Below are 14,472 nucleotides of genomic sequence, written 5' to 3'. Positions count from 1 at the left end.
TTTATTAAATTTACAAGGCCAAAATAGTTCTATCATAATTATCAACAGTGTCAATAATGAGGCGTATTTAAGGAACATTTTCAAGAAACTCCTTTTGTCGTCTTTCAAGAATATTGTCCACTGTACCTTAAAGTATAGAATTAATGATCATCTGAAATGTAAACCTTTGGTTCATTATTAAAGATTTAATGTGATTAGATTTGGAGGTAGATTGTTACAAGGAGGAGGAAAAATAATTGTTCTTCTTGAACTCTGAGGATAGGACAAGAAACAATTAGCTTAAATTGCAGCAAGGGATGTTTAGGTTGGACATGATAAAAACTGTCAGCATGGTTAACCACTGGAATAAATTGCCTAAGGAAGTTGTGGACTCTCCATCATTGGAGATTTAAGAGCAGGTTGGACAAACACCTGTCAGTGGTGGTCCAGATAATACTTAAATCCTGCCATGTCTGCAGAAAATTGGTCAAGATGACTTCTCAAGAGTCCTCCCAGTCCTGTGATTCTAGGTCAGCCCCTCTGCTGGTACAGTTGGAGAGAGCCTTAATCTTGGGATCACAAAAGTTTTGGCTCCACAAGCATTGTCTCCACACAAGTCCATGAAATTCCACACAAGTCCATGAAATACCCTATTCCTCCGGTGGAGTTCTACAGTTTGCAAGTCAGAGTAAGGTTTGACCTCATTGTGTTTAGACAGAGAAGCACAGCTGATATCACTTCAGAGGGTCTTCCAACCCAAGTCAGTGTTATGTGTGAGTAGGGGATGTTTCTGTGAGTTGGCGGTTTTACTGAGAGACTCTAATCATATTAGATTTGTATTAATTTTGTGTAGTCATGTTTATTTTAGTAGATATTGTCTTGTAGACTTGCATTAACATTGTTTTGTTATTATCTTGACCAACGTTTAGCTCTTTTTTTGCTTTGATACTGACGTGCACAGAAATTGTTCTACGTCATTTCTGTCCTTGTAACATGGTGTCTAAACACTATCACTGAAGGAACGCAACTTAAAAATCAGACTCCTGGTGCCTTGCTGTGGTTACAAATCACATCTAAAATTATTAAAACTGAAAGACACAGAGAAACATGCTTTTGACTTTAACAGTGTGTGACCTTTTACATAATCAGGCTTCACTTTTCTTCTAGATAGTTGATTTTCCCAGAGTTTCTCTCTCTCTCTCTCTCTCTCTTTTGAGGTTTTCCATACAGCAACTGAGGAGAGAAAAGCATTTACAAAAGCAGAAAAATGCAGTTGAAAGTAGCACACTGGCAGAGAGACTAAAGAGCAGGCATAGTACCTAAAACTACTTACATCTTTAAAAATAAATTATAGACCTCAAGATGGTGGTTCTATTTAATACTATCCTGAGAAGAGTAATTGAATCATGCTGTACCCCATTCATTTATATGTGAAACTAGTATATCTGAAAAATAGTTGAAATCCCATAAAGGATTTTTAAAGAATACACTGATGAAATCTGGCATCAGAGGTGGTTGTTTTTATTTAAACTACATTGTACCTGAAGTCTGATAACTTGGATTAGATTTCAGACATCTCCAGATTATGTTAGCCTGTGTTCGAAAAAAAACCAACCCCAGTTTTACTTGTCATGAAAAATTCTGGAAAGAGAGTTTGCAACTGGGGTGACATCATTTATGTTAAAGTTCACCCGAGTATGATTGGGAATTGCTGAGATTATTTTTATTCTCACAGCCACAGTGTTCTTATCAGCAGTGTTCAATGCACAAAGACCTCCAGGAAGTTGAGTCATGTGCAGTCTTCAATAATGTGTGTTATAGTTTGTGGCTGTCCATATCGACATAGTGGATGTTGCTGAGATAATAAATCCAAATAGAGATGTTTATAATAGCAGAGCAGTGTTGCTTATATGAAGATGGCTAAATAAAGGAACAATTTACAGTACAGCACTGTGAAGATAAGGTTTCTCAACTAGAAACAAAAATATCAGTGGTTCTAGCTGATCAAATTTCAAAGTGTTTTGCCTAGCCAAAATGTAGGTTGTAGGGTAAGGTGTCCCTTAAAACAATTAATCTTCATAAAAAATAAAAAGAGATAGAGTGAGAGGAAAAAGTGCTTATTTAAAACAGGGTGGCTACGTCTAGACTGGCATGAATTTCCGAAAATGCTTTTAACGGAAAAGTTTTCCGTTTAAAGCATTTTCGGAAAAGCGCGTCTAGATTAGCAGAATGCTTTTCCGCAAAAGCACTTTTTGCGGAAAAGTGTCCATGGCCAATCTAGACGCGCTTTTCCGCAAAAAAGTCCCGATCGCCATTTTCGCGATTGGGGCTTTTTCGCGGAAAACACTACTGTGCTGTCTACAATGGCCCTTTTGCGCAAAAGTCTTTTGGAAAAAGACTTTTGCACGAACGGGAGCAGCATAGTATTTCCGGAAAAGCACTGACAATCTTACATGAGATCGTCAGTGCTTTTCCGGAAATTCAAGCAGCCAGTGTAGACAACTGGCAAATTTTTCCGGAAAAGTGACTGATATTCTGGAAAAACTGGCCAGTCTAGACACAGCCATTGTATCAGATTCTGACGTCCCTTTGCCTCATCACTTTGCACACTTTGCACCTCAACTGCACTTCATCCAGGCCAGTCTAGCTTAACTGGCCATCACAGGGAAAAGTAAATGAGAACACTGAAGTTCCACTAGCCAGTACTAGGAGCCCAATTGGCCCTGACTGTTCTGGAGATTAGGGAAGCCAAAGATGATAAATGAGCCTTATTTCTACTTCGTGCCCTTGACTACTACCTGAGGAACAGGATTATAATCTCTTGTCCCCCACTTTATCTCTTTTTGGAGGTTAGGCGTGGTTACGATGTGTTTACTTTTTCTCCCCTCCCCGTATTAACTACAGCAATGCTGATGTCAACATTCAAAGGCTTTTCGGAGGGGTTGTCTATTTTGTTTTTGAGAAATAAAAACAAAGGATAAATTCCTGCCCTTAATGAAGTCTTGCCATTAATTTTAATGGATCTAGGAGTTCACCCAACATGCCACATGCAATCTTCAAATATACGCTTGTGTCTCTCCTTAAAGTCAATGGGAGGCAGGTGCATGTATCCAAGGGCAGAATGTATTCCAATAAAAGTGCATGCAGCATCTAAAGAATGTGCCTCTGAGAAACATTTTTTATAAAATGTAAAGACAAAAACCAGTTAGCCTCCCTGTCACATCAGTAATACCACTACGGGCTTTTGCAGACCCATCTCTCTGGGCAGCTCTCATTTGCCAGCAAGAACGGAGTGGGTAGTTAGTTCAGTTATAGTTAGTTCATTACGTGAGTCTGGACCGACGTCTGGACGTGCATAGCCCTAAAAAGTAGCCAACATTTGCCTAAACTGGAGTTAACATTCACTTTAATTCAAGCAGCACTGATGTTTCAGATTAATAGTAACACAAATGTGTTAACAAAAGGGAACAGTATTCTATGTGAGTTCAGGCATAAAAGATAAAGTTAGAAAGGGCTGTGTAGTGGGTGGGAGGGAGGCCTCGCTGCCTCATTATATTAGTGGAAAAAATCTCATTCGGTACACCTCTATACTACAGTAATATTGTATTCAATCAGTTGATTCACTTGCTTATCACTTGAGGTTCAGCCCTTTATACACCAGTAACCTTAGCAGTGGATTTTTCTCAGGTAAAACCCTGACCCAGCTTCTCTCTGTTGCTTGGGCATAGATGCCATGTTCTCTCCTCCGTCACTTGTTATGGTGAAGTTTGCCTCCAGCCCTTGCTAGCTTGATGGTTCTGTTTACACAATATGTAAATACATTCTCATTGTCATTGCAAGAATTTTGGAAATGACTCCTAGGTGGGGAAGACATATTCCTTTGTCTGTGGCAGATCTGGTTTGCCTGGTTCAAACACACGTTAGTCATACTTTTAGCATGTATCCATAACTTTTAATACCTACTGCAAACATACATCACAAAAGAATATTAATGATCAATTAGTTATTAGTTTTCCAATGATTCCTCATGAGGCATATGTTGTACAGAGATTATGACAAGAGTGTGTAGGGTGTGAATAGAGGGGTGCTTAGTGTGAGAGATTGCCATGTCCAACTCCTTGTTTACTCACCCCCTGACAGAGTGGCTTGTACTCTGTGCAAAGTGCCTGTGCTCAGAACAATGCTAGGGCTGCCATGTGTATCTGGTTCCTGCACAATGGGAGGAAGCTCCATTTACCTTACTTCTCCAGACTTTGCACAGGCTCAGCAGGATACGTTACAATCTGACCCCTTATGAATGCAAAACATTTAGTGCTAAATGCTGCCCTTTCCTGTCCCTAGTTGTGATGGGGGTTATGCAAATGTCAGACTAGTGGAGATACATGAGCATTAAGGCGGTCAGAAGTTGGCCCTTATCTATGTACTTGCTAGAGTAATTCGTATATTGGCACCTCCTCATATGTGTAGGCAGCAGAGAGCTCTCTGTTTTCATGTGATTTTACACATCTTTCATCTTAAGTCACATCTAATGTAAAATCTAGCACTCTAGGTCATTATATGGATTTGTGGCACCCTTTATATAGCTGCAGGTCCATAAACCAATGAACAGATTATACAATTTCTTCTTTATGTGTTTTTTCATCTCTGACAGGCGTAATATTGATAATATCCTTTGTTTAATAAGTCATTCACCCAAGCATAATTCAATAGAAGTTACCGATATATTTTGCACTTTACTTAGCTGTTTCATAACATCATGTTGGAGAGAACCTAGCTGAATGGAAATTGCATATAAAAATGTAAGCGGTAGATTGCATTACTCTGTGAGACTTGGCACACAGCACAATGAAAGCCAAGTCATCCACTAGCTTGTCCGTTAAGCCATGTTGCAGTCCATCTAGCACGTCCTAGCAGATAAGTCAACCCATGGTGTGTTTTATTTTCACTGCTAAGCGTGCTACATATCACAAAGTACTGCATCATTGAGAAACATTGAGAAACAGAGCTAAGTTTTGTCCCCCTAAATTTATTTGTAGTTAAAGAAAAATAATAGTAAAAATAATAAAATAATAATTAATAATAATACTTAGATGTTGTGCTTTTCATCAATGATCTCAAACTGCTTCACAGTATGTCATATATTTTTCTTCACAAAAACCTTTGTGATATTGGCACCTACTACCATCATCCCCATTATACAGATAGGCTAAGTCTACCCTGCAAGGTTTTTGCGCAAAAATGGCCGTTTTTGCACAAAAACCTGCGGAGTATCCACACCTCAAATGCACTTTTGCTCAAGTAAATCAACACTAAAACGGCAGAAGAGAGGGCTTTTGGTGGTGTAGGTAAACCTCCTTCTACGAGGCATAACTCCTTTTTGTGCTACAGCTGTTGTGCTAAAAGGCAAGTGTGGATGCTCTGCGGGGTTTTTTTGCGCAAATAGAGTCTACCCGAAAAGCACAGGTGTTCTGATGGCCATTCTGTGAATGGCCATCAGAGATTTCTTGCACAAGAGCATCCATGCAGTGTAGCTGTAGCCCATCTGTATAATGGGGATGATGATAGCAGGTGCCAATATCACAGAGGTTTCTGTGTGTACGTGCTTTTGCGCAAGAAGTTTTTGCAGAAGATATCTTTCTCAAAAAGCTTCTTGTGCAAAAACCCTGCAGTATAGATCTAGCCATGGAGAACTGAGGCACAGAGAGGCTAAAGAGATGTTTAGACTTCTCCCCTCCTCCCCCAGTAGAACAAAGACACACCTGAACTCTGTGGGATGAACCCAGATACATACCCTACATGGCTCTCCAGAGCCCAAGCAGTGCCTCTCCCATCTACACTGCTGTTTTGTGTGGTGCAGTGCCTTTCCACTATTGGAGTTTCCACTGTTGAAGAAAGGTCTTTGGCAGAGCAGCAACAGCAAACAAAGTCTCGGGCAGCTTCCTGGTGCTGGAACTTTTCCTCATTTCCTCCCTGTGGCAGAGCATTACCTTGCCTCAATGAAAGGCTTTGGCAGCAGAGAGCTGCCTGAGTTTCCCCCCACAGTTTCCCTCCCTGAGTTTCCCCCCACAGTTTCCCTGACATGTATAGCTACATGTTCCTTACATGCCACTGTTAGTTCCCTGCTTTGGCACAATCTTCCTGTGTGACCCAGGGCAAGTCACTTTGGCTGCTTGAAAACTGGGGACTTTTTCTGAGAAAATGTTCATGAAAGAATGGTCCAGTGATTGCAGCACAAGCTTAAGGTGTGGAAGGCCTGGACTTAGTGGTGTGCAGTACAGACGTAGCCTAAGTGACAAGGATATATATAGTACTGCTGAGCTGTTTTGTGTGCCATTTATGATTGCAACAATTACAAGTAGGATATGGGAAATGGTGACCACTATTCTAAGTTTTATAGGATACCTTCTGCTCATGTTTATGCTGCAGTTTCAGCCAAAGATTTTTGCTCGTTACCCAGTGCTAATTTCATTCCCACTGTGCTAGGTAGGGGACTGCTTAGTAAATCTGATCTACATTGGACAGGCAGAATGAAACATGTGAGAGACAAAATCATGCAAATCATGCTTTTCATATCATATGGCCATTGGTCTACATTAAACATTGTCAACATTTAGCAGAATCCTAGCTAAAGAAAAGTCTTCTAGAGCTTCCAGAGCAACATAAAAATGACTTCACAACAACCATGTTTTCCTCCCTTGAGGCTTTTTTCAGAATGGGATAGTGCCCATATAGCTGAATGGCAAATTTGGCCCAATGAGTGGTATAAAGTGAATATTGTTTTGCTGTTATAGTATGCAGAGATGCAACTTTTTATTTGTAATGAACACAGTATTGTGCCAGCCCCACTGAAGTCAAAGGTAGTTTTGCCACTGACTTCACTGGGGCCAGGTTTTACCCTTGGATTTTAAAGTATCCTTATGTACCCTTGGGATTTAATCCTTCAGATTCATCCAGTGTGATAGCCTTTTCTCTACTCCCAAAAGTCAATGCGGCTTTGTGCAGATGCAGTGATCTGCCTGTGTAGAGAAGCTTGCAAGATTTGGGCTTAGTTAATTGTAAACCTATACTGCATTTCCAGGAGAAGCACCATTTTTTTGAAAAAAATATGTGTATAAAAATGAATGAAAATCAGTCCCCTAAACCAGACACTAAGAACTACAGGTTGAAAAACTATGTAAATGCATCATTAACCTGCTTTGCTATTGAGTTGTTATAATTGTGGCAAATGTGAAATCAAGTTGCTGAGTTTATTCAGTGAATATTTTTTCTCATCTCTGAGCACAACCTTCAGCCAGAGCCAAATTCTCTGTAACTGAGAAGCAACAGCCCTATCTGGCAATGCTCTTTATTTGTTTTGTGTTATTAAGAAGTGCTTAGAAGCTTCCCCCCCTTTAACATTTGCAGACAAAGTAGGTTCACTTTCCTGAATAGAGTTTTTTTTAAATTTTCATTGTATACAGTAGGAATGTTAATTTATTACAGAATCAGCACATTTTACTGCATGAAAATGGCTTTCATTTGTTTCCATTTCAAGTTGCCTCATAATAAGCTATATCTCTAGGTTCTGGAATGCGAGGGGAATGAAGGATTAGCTGAGACCCAATGTACCTTGAACTTTCCCTTCCTTGGCAAGAAAGCTTTAAATGCTAGCTGTGAAAGTTGCGAGATTTCTGCCCCCCGCCCCCCAGCAATTATAAAATCAGACAGCTGCTGTCTAAAGAGTAAACTAAAATTTTTAAAAAATCAGTGAACTGCATCATTGCAGCTAGCACATGCAGGCTACTTTGTAGTGATCTAAGCAACACATTAGGTGGACCTGGATTAAAAAGTTTGTTGGTTTGAGCAAAATATCTAGTGAAACACAAAATAAGGTGAGTTTTTTGTTTGTTTGTGAGACTCCCCTATTGCCAGCTTCCTTCCCCACAAAGGTACAGGCTCCTGTTCTTCCCTCCTATCAGCTTTTGCCATTTTCAATGAGCCTCTGGGTGCCATTGGTACTCCTAGATTTTCAGGGATCATCAGATGATACACTGCTGTCCTATAGAGAAAGATAATTATATATATACTGAGGGAAACATTTGTTTTAATTGTTGGCTAGTTGATGGAATGATGTCCTCCATAATATGTACTCAAAGTTTCCTGAGAAGAGGGGTGGAAACAAGGGGCTTCCTTGGCCCCTTTCTCCAGCAGTGGGACTAGTAACAGTTGTTCTTCTCTCTGTCTGTCTAGCAAGTTAGCAACTAATGTAGGCTTGTCTTTGCTACGGTATCTGAATGGGAGTTGTATTTGTTCTCACACAAGTATGGAGATTTTCTTGGGTCCAAACTCTCTGGATTGTCTCACAGCCTAGAGTTAAAGGGCTGGGTGACAGGGTACATTAGAAGAATTAGGGAATACCAATTCCCTACCTCTCTGTACCTCTCAAAGGCACAGTTTATCTTTAGGAATACCCCAAAATACGGGTTCTTTATTGTGCAGTACCAAAACCATACCCTTGTCCAACAAGCTGTATAGCTAGAAAGAGAACTTTCAAAGTCTTCATTCTCCAGGTGGAATTACAGCATTGGATGAAGAAGGACCAAATCAGATATTGTGCCAAGTACTTTGTTCTTCAAAAGCAAATAATTGTTCCTTACTCATTTATGTTTTTTTTATTTTGCTTCCAGAAATCTCCTTTATGTTTACCCTCAGAGGTTGAATTTTGCTAATCGACTTGGCTCTTCAAGGAACATTACCATTAAGATTCAGTTTATGTGTGGAGAAGATGCTACCTGTGCAATGCCGGTAATACAGACTAACAGGATCAGACTTTTGAAGAGTGTACTCAGCTGAAAAACTAACAAAGCATGTGGAGGGTTGACTCGTAGCTCTTGTGCTTCACACACAGCTACAATTTTTGTGAGTCATGCACTGAAGCCAGAATGGTTTCTATCACAGTGCTCATGCAGCTCCCATTAGGAAGCAGGACTTAAGGACTGAGGAACACCAACTGAGACTTATAATTAGGGTGGAACAGGAATATAATCTTCTGTATTCTCTAATCCTTCATGAAAGAGCAAACACTCAGTAGATTCTATTTAAAAAGAAATAACATTGCCTTCTAGGTTAATACCATATTGGAAACTACCAGTAAATCCACAGAGCTTCAGAACCCTGTTAAGAATGTTATAGCCTGTCTCCCACGCAATAAATTCTGGACACTTTGAATACACAAATACCAGACCTAGCCATTCCCAACACCGAGGACGGAACCTGTGACCTTGACACTGGAACAGAAAATACATTCATAGTGAGACAGGGCTGGTAAACAGCTTTGGGTTGCAGACAACTATTCCATTCAGCAGCCCTAGATATTTTTGTATGCATGAGAGACTTTGAAACCTTGATGTTCTTTTAACAATGTTTTCCTTTTAGATGTTTAACTATGAGGTATTTAAGAAAGAATTGAAATGTGAGTTCTATTTTCTATCAGCATGTTGTCACAAATGAGGGGTGTAATAGATGTACTCCCCATTCATGACAACCTGTTGATAGAAAATAATTTTTCAATGTTTAAATCTTTTAAAAAGTTATGTCAAATTTGATAGCTCAATGCATGATCACTATTACTTTTATTTTTGAATACAGATCATTTTTGGAAAGTCTTCAGGTCCAGAATTTGTGCAAGAGATGTACACTGCTATCACATATCATAACAAGTATGTGTACTGTTATTTATTATTATTATTATTATTATTATTATTATATATTAAATACCAACCATGTACTGAGGGATGCTTTTAACTGTGCATATCTTTTTAAGTTCTTTAAAAACTAAACAGTTGATTAGTGAAATTTTATAAAGACAAGGTAGTCTTCCTGCCTATTTTGTATTTCAAGAGGGGTGTGTTTGGTATTTTTAAAATAGGTCTCCTGACTTTTATGAAGAGGTGAAAATTAAACTGCCAGCTAAACTCACAGGAAAACACCACCTACTGTTCACATTCTACCATATCAGCTGTCAGCCAAAGCAAGGAGTTTGTGCAGAAACCCTCCTGGGATATTCAGTAAGTCACCTGTGGTTTACACTTCAGCTTTGGAGGCACACAGACTTTTTGCAACAATAATTAGCTAATTTCCTCACATTGTCCCCAGCCAAAATGGCTAAAACACTCTATCTTGTTGTTAGAGAGACAAGATGGGTGAGGTAATATCTTTTATGGGAGACATCCTGGGGCTAACACATCTGCAACAACACTGCAAATAGCAATTTCCGGACATGAATAGGTCTTAATTTTAACACTCCACGTCTGCATTCAAATGTTACACCTTTTGTGGCTACATCAAAAAGAATTAATAAGCACAAGTACAGATCACAGACTGAGGGAGATGCCCTGACCCTGCAAAGACTTCTGCGGGCGCTTAACTTAACACATTGAGAGTGGGCCTAAAGAAGTCTGGCCTTATGCACTTGCTCTTTTCTATGTCAATTTACAAAAAAAAAAAGGAAAGGAAAGTGCTTGCCTTTATAATGGGAATTGTCCCACTGAAATCAATGGGTTGCTCATTTGCACAAGTGTTTTGAGGATCAGGAATTCGTTTTCTATGTTTGCAAGGTTCCATTCACTAAATCAAGGAATGATTCCAATCTGTTATGCTTGAATGCATCCCCCTCTCAAACTTGAGTGGCATCAGAACGCAATGTATCCAAATGTTGTTTGGATGAATCCTTCTGATGCCGATCCAAGTAATCTTAATGGCAACGATAGCCAGAGGGTTCAATTTATCCCTGGCATAAGTTTACTGATTTAATGGAATTACTCCAGAGATTTCTTTAGCCCAAGATGTGTTTTATTCTGATTCAGAAACACTGTTGTTTCCTATACATAGACTCTATAATTTCCTGGGAAGATTCATCGGGATAATTTCTGCTAGTCATGAAGAGCCTAGTATTATTTTTGTTGTTGTTGTTGTTGTTCAGAAAGAATAGATTTTAAAAGCAGTCCAAAATGGCGGGGGAGGAGGGACACATGATGACACTTCTGCAGTAGCAAACAGTGAACTGAAAATGCAAAGATTTTGGCAGAAATTACTGTGGCGTAACAAACAGTTCTTGTCGATATCTCATCATTATTCTGTTGACTGTAATTATTACAAACCAGATCAACAGCCATACTCATATGCAGTAACGGATATCACTTTATTTTTGCCTTATTTATTTTAGTGGCTGCCAATTCTATTAAATGATCGTCTCCAGACTGGACATTATTGTCTCCCTGTGGCTGTGGATAAGTTGCCTTTAAACTATTCAATGCATTCTCCAGAGGTAACGAACAAAATTTGTAATACATACTATTTCCCTAGTTAAAGGGGCACTGTCGGTATTTTAGGCAAATGCTGGGACCCTAACTTAAATGGAGGATCCGTTCCCCATGGTTTAACAAATCAGCCAACTAATCAACCAGGAAAACATCTTTAAAGAAGATGCATAAACCAAGTGGCTATACATTCATGCACTTGCTTGTCAGTACCAAAATAATTGCTTGCTAGTGCCGCTGTCACTGACCTCCTAGAAACTCCATCCTTGGGTTCTGGGTCATATGGTCCTGAATACTCTCCAGCTACTTAGTGGCTCAGAACATTCAACTGTCCCACAGTACAGGGGAGTGTCACTGCCTGGAGTCTTCAGGAAAGATATTGCCTGGGATGGAGAAGCAGGGGTCGGATTCCCCCAGGAAGGCAGCAAAGATGAGGACAGAGCCCCTTTAATGCAAAGGGGACCAGAAAGATGCAGCTGCATCACTGACCTCAATCTCTCTGGCAGAGCAAACCAGAACCCTTGTGAAGAATGATTTAGAGTGAAAAGATGTAGAATAAAAAGGTGATACCTGGAGCATGTCTAATTTCTAACTAAAAATCACCCTTAAAAGCTACAGGTGCTCTAGTAAACAGTGTTTGCTATTTGGCTGCTTATAAGAAAAAGTGCTAGGCTGATTATCTTCTTCTGCCTTCAACACAGAAAGTTCCATCACAGACACCTCCAATAAAATGGGTCGAAGGGCACAAGGGGGTATTTAACATAGAAGTGCAGGCTGTTTCATCTGTTCACACTCAGGTAAGGAATCTACAGCCAATCTGTTACATCCAGCGTAAGTTTCCTTTGAATTATCGGGGGTTTGGATGGCTAAGGGGACTGGTGCATGGTATACAAAGCTCTTTGCCTCTCAGATATCTGCTGGTGACATTTTTAGCTCTTGGTCACTCATCTTGATTGTTCTGTGACTGCTTGTGGATGCAGCAGTACAGAATGTGCCGTAACTGCCCAGCGTCACATGCCAAGTGTTTAATTGTATTCACAGGACAATCACCTGGAAAAATTCTTCACTCTGTGTCATTCTCTGGAAAGCCAAGTCACCTTCCCCATTCGAGTGATGGATCAGAAGATCACAGAGGGTACTCTGGAACATGAGTTGAAACTCAGCATTATTTGCTTGAATTCCTCCCGCCTTGAACCTCTGGTCTTATTTTTACACTTGGTGTTGGAGAAACTTTTCCAGCTGGCTGTGCAGCCCATGGTTATTGCTGGTCAGACAGGTACTTATTGAAACATGGACTTTGACTAATGGAATAGCATTAGTATTGGAAAGGTCCTTCAAGCAAACCAGATGTGTGGAAGGGAAACATTTGGCTGAACAGACTGGCTCTAAATTGATATTAGCTGATTTAACTGCTAGAGGATATTTATAGGACTTTGAGAGAGTTGCAGGAAGTTGAGCACACTACTTATTTGGATGTTCCGCAAATATTTTGCACAAAGGTGCAGTATCTGCAGACTGACATTTATATCAGTAAGGGGACATCTAAACTGACACTTATTTTGGAATAAGCTATTCCAGAAGAAATACTCCAAAATAACTTATTTCAAAATAGCGTGTCTACACTATAGGGAAGCCTCAAAATTAGTCTGAGGCTGGCTCCCCTAATGTGAACACCCTACCTTGATTTAGAGCCCCAGGAAGCACTGGGGAGTAATTACTTTGAATGGCCCCGGGGGAGGAGCTATTTTGAAATAGCTGCAGTGGAGCATCCACACTACAGCTATTTTGAAAAAGCTGTTTTGGAATAGGCATTATTCCTTGTGGAATGATGTTTACAGAAGTTGGAATAAGCCGTCTGTTATTTCAAATTTATTTTGAAATAATGGAATTGCTGTGTAGATGCTTGCATTGTTATTTTGGAATAACGGTCGTTATTCCCAAATAATGCTGCTGTGTAGACGCACCTTAACACAATCTCCACAGTTAGAATCAACACCGACGGGGTGTCTAGACTACACGGCTCTGTCACCAAAGCCATGTAGATTAGTTTACTAGACATACCCAAATGAAGCTGCAATTTAAATAACAAATGCCTTTGATGTTGACTGCAGAGCGTCCAGACTACAGTGCTGTGCCGCCAAACAGCTGATCGGCACAGCGCGGCAGCCATTTTAATTTAAATGAAGTGGCGATTATTTAAATCGCCACTTCATTTGGGTATGTCTAGTAAACTAATCTACATGGCTCTGCTGACAGAGCCATGTAGTCTAGACATACCCCAACAAGAATGTTTGAAGGGATATTAAGCTTTGTGCTTAAGGGCATGATGACTTAGTTAGGTTATCAAAGGTGAGGTTGGTGGAGAGGTTTTCTACATGCTGTTCTTGCTTTGTTTGCTCTACGTGCAAAGCAAAACTGTTTTTTGTGTGATCATTAGGTTGTGTTAATATGATATGCAGTCCTGGTACAAACAAAGAAACAAAGAAACAAAGAAACAAACCTCTTCCCAATACCAGGTAGTGCCAATTTGCCAGAGTTGCATTATTACAGATTTGGAGATCATATCAGGAAAAGACTTATGGGGTGGAGGGGGGGTAGATAAGTCCACATCTGACAACTGCAGGTTTCATACATCTTTCTTTGAAGCAATTGGTGCACTCACTGTCAGAGAGAAGAGACTGACCTCAATGGATGCTGGATTTGAGACAGTTTGGTAATTGTGATGTTCCTGTGTTCAACTATGAATTTGTTAGGGGCTAGATTAAACAATGAATGGATCAGATGATATCTGCCAAAAAATTTGCTGACTTAACTAAGTTATGCCCTTTAATACTGAGACTAATTCTTTCCCTTTGGTTCACAGCCAATTTTTCCCAGTTTGCTTTTGAATCTGTGGTCGCAATAGTGAACAGTCTTCACAACAGTAAAGATCTGAGCAAGGACCAGCATGGGAGGAACTGTCTCTTGGCATCATACATCTATTATGTGTTTCGCCTTCCAGAGCCTCAGCAAGATATTGCCAGACTAGGTATTCTTGCTGCATGCTCACTAAAGTAATTCCCTTCTCTCTGACCTACCCCAATCTCTTTAAGCATCAGAGGTGTGCATGACTCCTGACATTTGGAGTAATTTGTACTCAGAAGAAGCAGGATTTAAAATGTAATGTATAGTACATGCAAGAAATAGGAGAGAGAGC

The 14,472-nt window shown here is 39.9% G+C and overlaps 1 protein-coding gene across 2 annotated transcripts in view; it reads left to right on the top strand.

Moving 5' to 3' along the window:
• Window positions 1-14,472, top strand: part of DOCK8 (dedicator of cytokinesis 8) — a 148,774-nt gene that overhangs the window by 70,117 nt on the left and 64,185 nt on the right. For both annotated transcript variants that reach the window (XM_075931670.1, XM_075931671.1), the window contains 7 exons: window positions 8,646-8,763; window positions 9,607-9,677; window positions 9,887-10,025; window positions 11,183-11,284; window positions 11,978-12,073; window positions 12,318-12,552; window positions 14,140-14,304. In XM_075931670.1, coding sequence (XP_075787785.1) covers window positions 8,646-8,763; window positions 9,607-9,677; window positions 9,887-10,025; window positions 11,183-11,284; window positions 11,978-12,073; window positions 12,318-12,552; window positions 14,140-14,304 — 926 coding nt within the window. The remainder of the gene's footprint in view (window positions 1-8,645; window positions 8,764-9,606; window positions 9,678-9,886; window positions 10,026-11,182; window positions 11,285-11,977; window positions 12,074-12,317; window positions 12,553-14,139; window positions 14,305-14,472) is intronic.

This window comes from Pelodiscus sinensis, chromosome 6 (genome assembly GCF_049634645.1).
Source record: "Pelodiscus sinensis isolate JC-2024 chromosome 6, ASM4963464v1, whole genome shotgun sequence".
In the NCBI taxonomy this organism is placed as follows: domain Eukaryota; kingdom Metazoa; phylum Chordata; order Testudines; family Trionychidae; genus Pelodiscus; species Pelodiscus sinensis.
Note: the sequence above shows the minus strand (reverse complement) of the source record. Positions and strands in the feature narration are given on the sequence as shown.